We start from the raw sequence: 2,574 nt of genomic DNA on the forward strand, positions 1-2,574 counted from the left end.
AAACTCACTTTTTCTTCGGGGGAAGGTTCAGGAGAGGAGCTGCCAGCGCCTGCCTGGAGGAATCTGCAACAGGAACAGAGCTCGGGTGAAAATGGTGAAAATTATTATTTTATGAATATTATTATAATTAATATRTATTTATAAATTATTATTTTATAAATAAAAATGTTCAAAAAGGGGTAAAATAGGGCGGTTTTTGTTTTTTTGAGCCACAGGGATTGAAATGTTGTTGGATTTGTAGATGGTGGTGGTTGGAATTGGCAGCACAATGGATCATTTTGGATTTTTTCTGCAATTCTGGAAAATCAAATTCAAATTCAGCAGCAGATTCTGGTGATAAATAGGGGATGAGGATAAAGTGATTATTGATAAGGGGAGAATTTTTTTTTTTAAATCTTAAATTTAAAAATTAAAAAAGAAAAAAGAAATTTAAAAAATCTAAAATAAAGAAATAAAATTAAAAAAAAGGAAGTTAAAAAAGGAATTTTAAAAGAAATTTTAAAAAAAAATTTTAAAAGAAATTTATAAGAAAATTAAAAAGAAGTTTAAAAGAAATTTAAAAGAAAATTAAAAAGAAATTCTAGAAGAAATTTTAAAAGAAATTTAAAATGAAATTTAGAAAAAATTTCAAATGAAATTTAAGAAGAAATACTAAAAGAAATTTTAAAAACCATTAAAAAACCTCCATTTTTTCTCCTGTTTTCTCTTCAGCGAGCCCATTCCCCAAGTCTGTAATAAACCCACGGATATATTATTATTATTATTATTTTTTTATTTTTGAGAATCACCTTCACCTTTGTAGGAGATGATGCTGTCACAAATCTCCTTGAAGATCTGCGCCAGGCGGGCGGCGCGCGCCACCTCCAGGTTCTCCTCGGCCGCCGCCAAGCGCCGCGTGCGCACCGAGCGCGCCGTCTGCAGCGCCGAGAACTGCGTCATGAACACGTCTGAGGGGACAAGGAAAAACACCTCAAAATACAGCAATTCGGGAATTTATTATGGGATCGGTCACAAAACCTGCAAATTCAGCGGCTCTGGCAGGTGGAGAATGGAGATGGTTTCTAGGCTGCTGGAACGCCCAGTTCTCAATGCCCATGAGTTCTCAGCAGTTCATCTTAGATGGATCAGTTTGGTTATTGGAACAATATTATTATTATTATTATCATCATTGTTATTATTAATTTGTTATTATTATCATCATCATTATCATTATTAATTTTTTGTTATTATTCTTATATTAGGGTTAAGCTGCGCCACCTCCAGGTTCTCCTCGGCCGCCGCCAAGCGCCGCGTGCGCACCAAGCGCGCCGTCTGCAGCGCCGAGAACTGCGTCATGAACACGTCTGAGGGGACAAGGAAAAGCACCTCAAAATCCGGGAATTCAGGAATTTGTTATGGGATCCCATCACAAAACCTGCTGTGATTCGGCCGCTCCGACAGGTGGAGAATGGAGATGGTTTCTAAGCTGCTGGAACGGCCAGATCCCAATTGCTGTGAGCTCTCAACAGCTCATCTTAAATGCACCAGTTAGTTATTGGTGTAATATTATTATTATTATTATATTTTATTTTAATATTAGTTTTAGGCTGCTGGATTTTTTAGCAACCCCATTCTGCATTTTTTAGGAACATCATTCTGTATTTTTTAGGAACTCCAGGCTGAATTTTCCAGGAACCCATTCCAGATTTGCCCATGCAGCTGATCTCACCTGATTTGATGTTGCCGTCGTCGCGGCAGATCCCGTTCCAGCGGGAGTAGAGCGACGAGCTGTGACCCCAGGCTGGATTTTGTAGGAACCCCATTCTGGATTTTTTAGGAACCCAAAACCAGATTTTTTTAGGAACCCCATTCTGGATTTTTTAGTAACATGATTCTGGATTTTTGAGGAACCCCATTCTGCATTTTTTAGGAACTCCAGGCTGAATTTTCCCCGTCCAGCTGATCTCACCTGATTTGATGTTGCCATCGTCGCGGCAGATCCCGTTCCAGTGGGAGTAGAGCGACGAGCTGTGACCCCATTCTGGATTTTTTACAAACCCATTCTGCATTTTTTAGGAACTCCAGGCTGAATCTTCCCCATTCAGATGATCTCACCTGATTTGATGTTGCCGTCGTCGCGGCAGATCCCGTTCCAGCGGGAGTAGAGCGACGAGCTGTGACCCCAGGCTGGATTTTTTAGGAACCCCATTCTGGATTTTTTACGAACCCCATTCTGGATTCTTTAGGAGCCCCATTCTGGATTTTTAGGAACACCATTCTGGATTTTTTACGGACATAATTCTGGATTTTTTACGAACCCATTCTGCATTTTTTAGGAACATAATTCTGCATTTTTTACGAACCCATTCTGGAGTTTTTAGTAACATAATTCTGCATTTTTTAGGAACTCCAGGCTGAATTTTCCCCGTCCAGCTGATCTCACCTGATTTGATGTTGCCGTCGTCGCGGCAGATCCCGTTCCAGCGGGAGTAGAGCGACGAGCTGTGCATGGAGTCCCCCACGTGCTTCACCTCCTCCTGTTTCTGCCGGATTTTCTCCCAGTTCCGCACCAAAAACACGTGGTGTTTGAGCACA

The 2,574-nt window shown here is 40.4% G+C and overlaps 1 protein-coding gene across 1 annotated transcript in view; it reads right to left on the reverse strand.

Moving 5' to 3' along the window:
• ASH1L (ASH1 like histone lysine methyltransferase) overlaps positions 1 to 2,574 on the reverse strand; it is a gene marked incomplete at its 3' end in the record, with an annotated part of 29,968 nt that overhangs the window by 2,799 nt on the left and 24,595 nt on the right. Inside the window, exons 11-13 of the mRNA XM_057387782.1 lie at positions 2,423 to 2,570; positions 789 to 947; positions 9 to 63 (exon numbers count right to left, since the gene is read on the reverse strand). Coding sequence (XP_057243765.1) covers positions 9 to 63; positions 789 to 947; positions 2,423 to 2,570 — 362 coding nt within the window. The remainder of the gene's footprint in view (positions 1 to 8; positions 64 to 788; positions 948 to 2,422; positions 2,571 to 2,574) is intronic.

This window comes from Malurus melanocephalus, unplaced genomic scaffold (assembly GCF_030028575.1).
Source record: "Malurus melanocephalus ecotype Western Australia unplaced genomic scaffold, MMel_1.1 scaffold_1370, whole genome shotgun sequence".
Lineage (NCBI taxonomy): Eukaryota > Metazoa > Chordata > Aves > Passeriformes > Maluridae > Malurus > Malurus melanocephalus.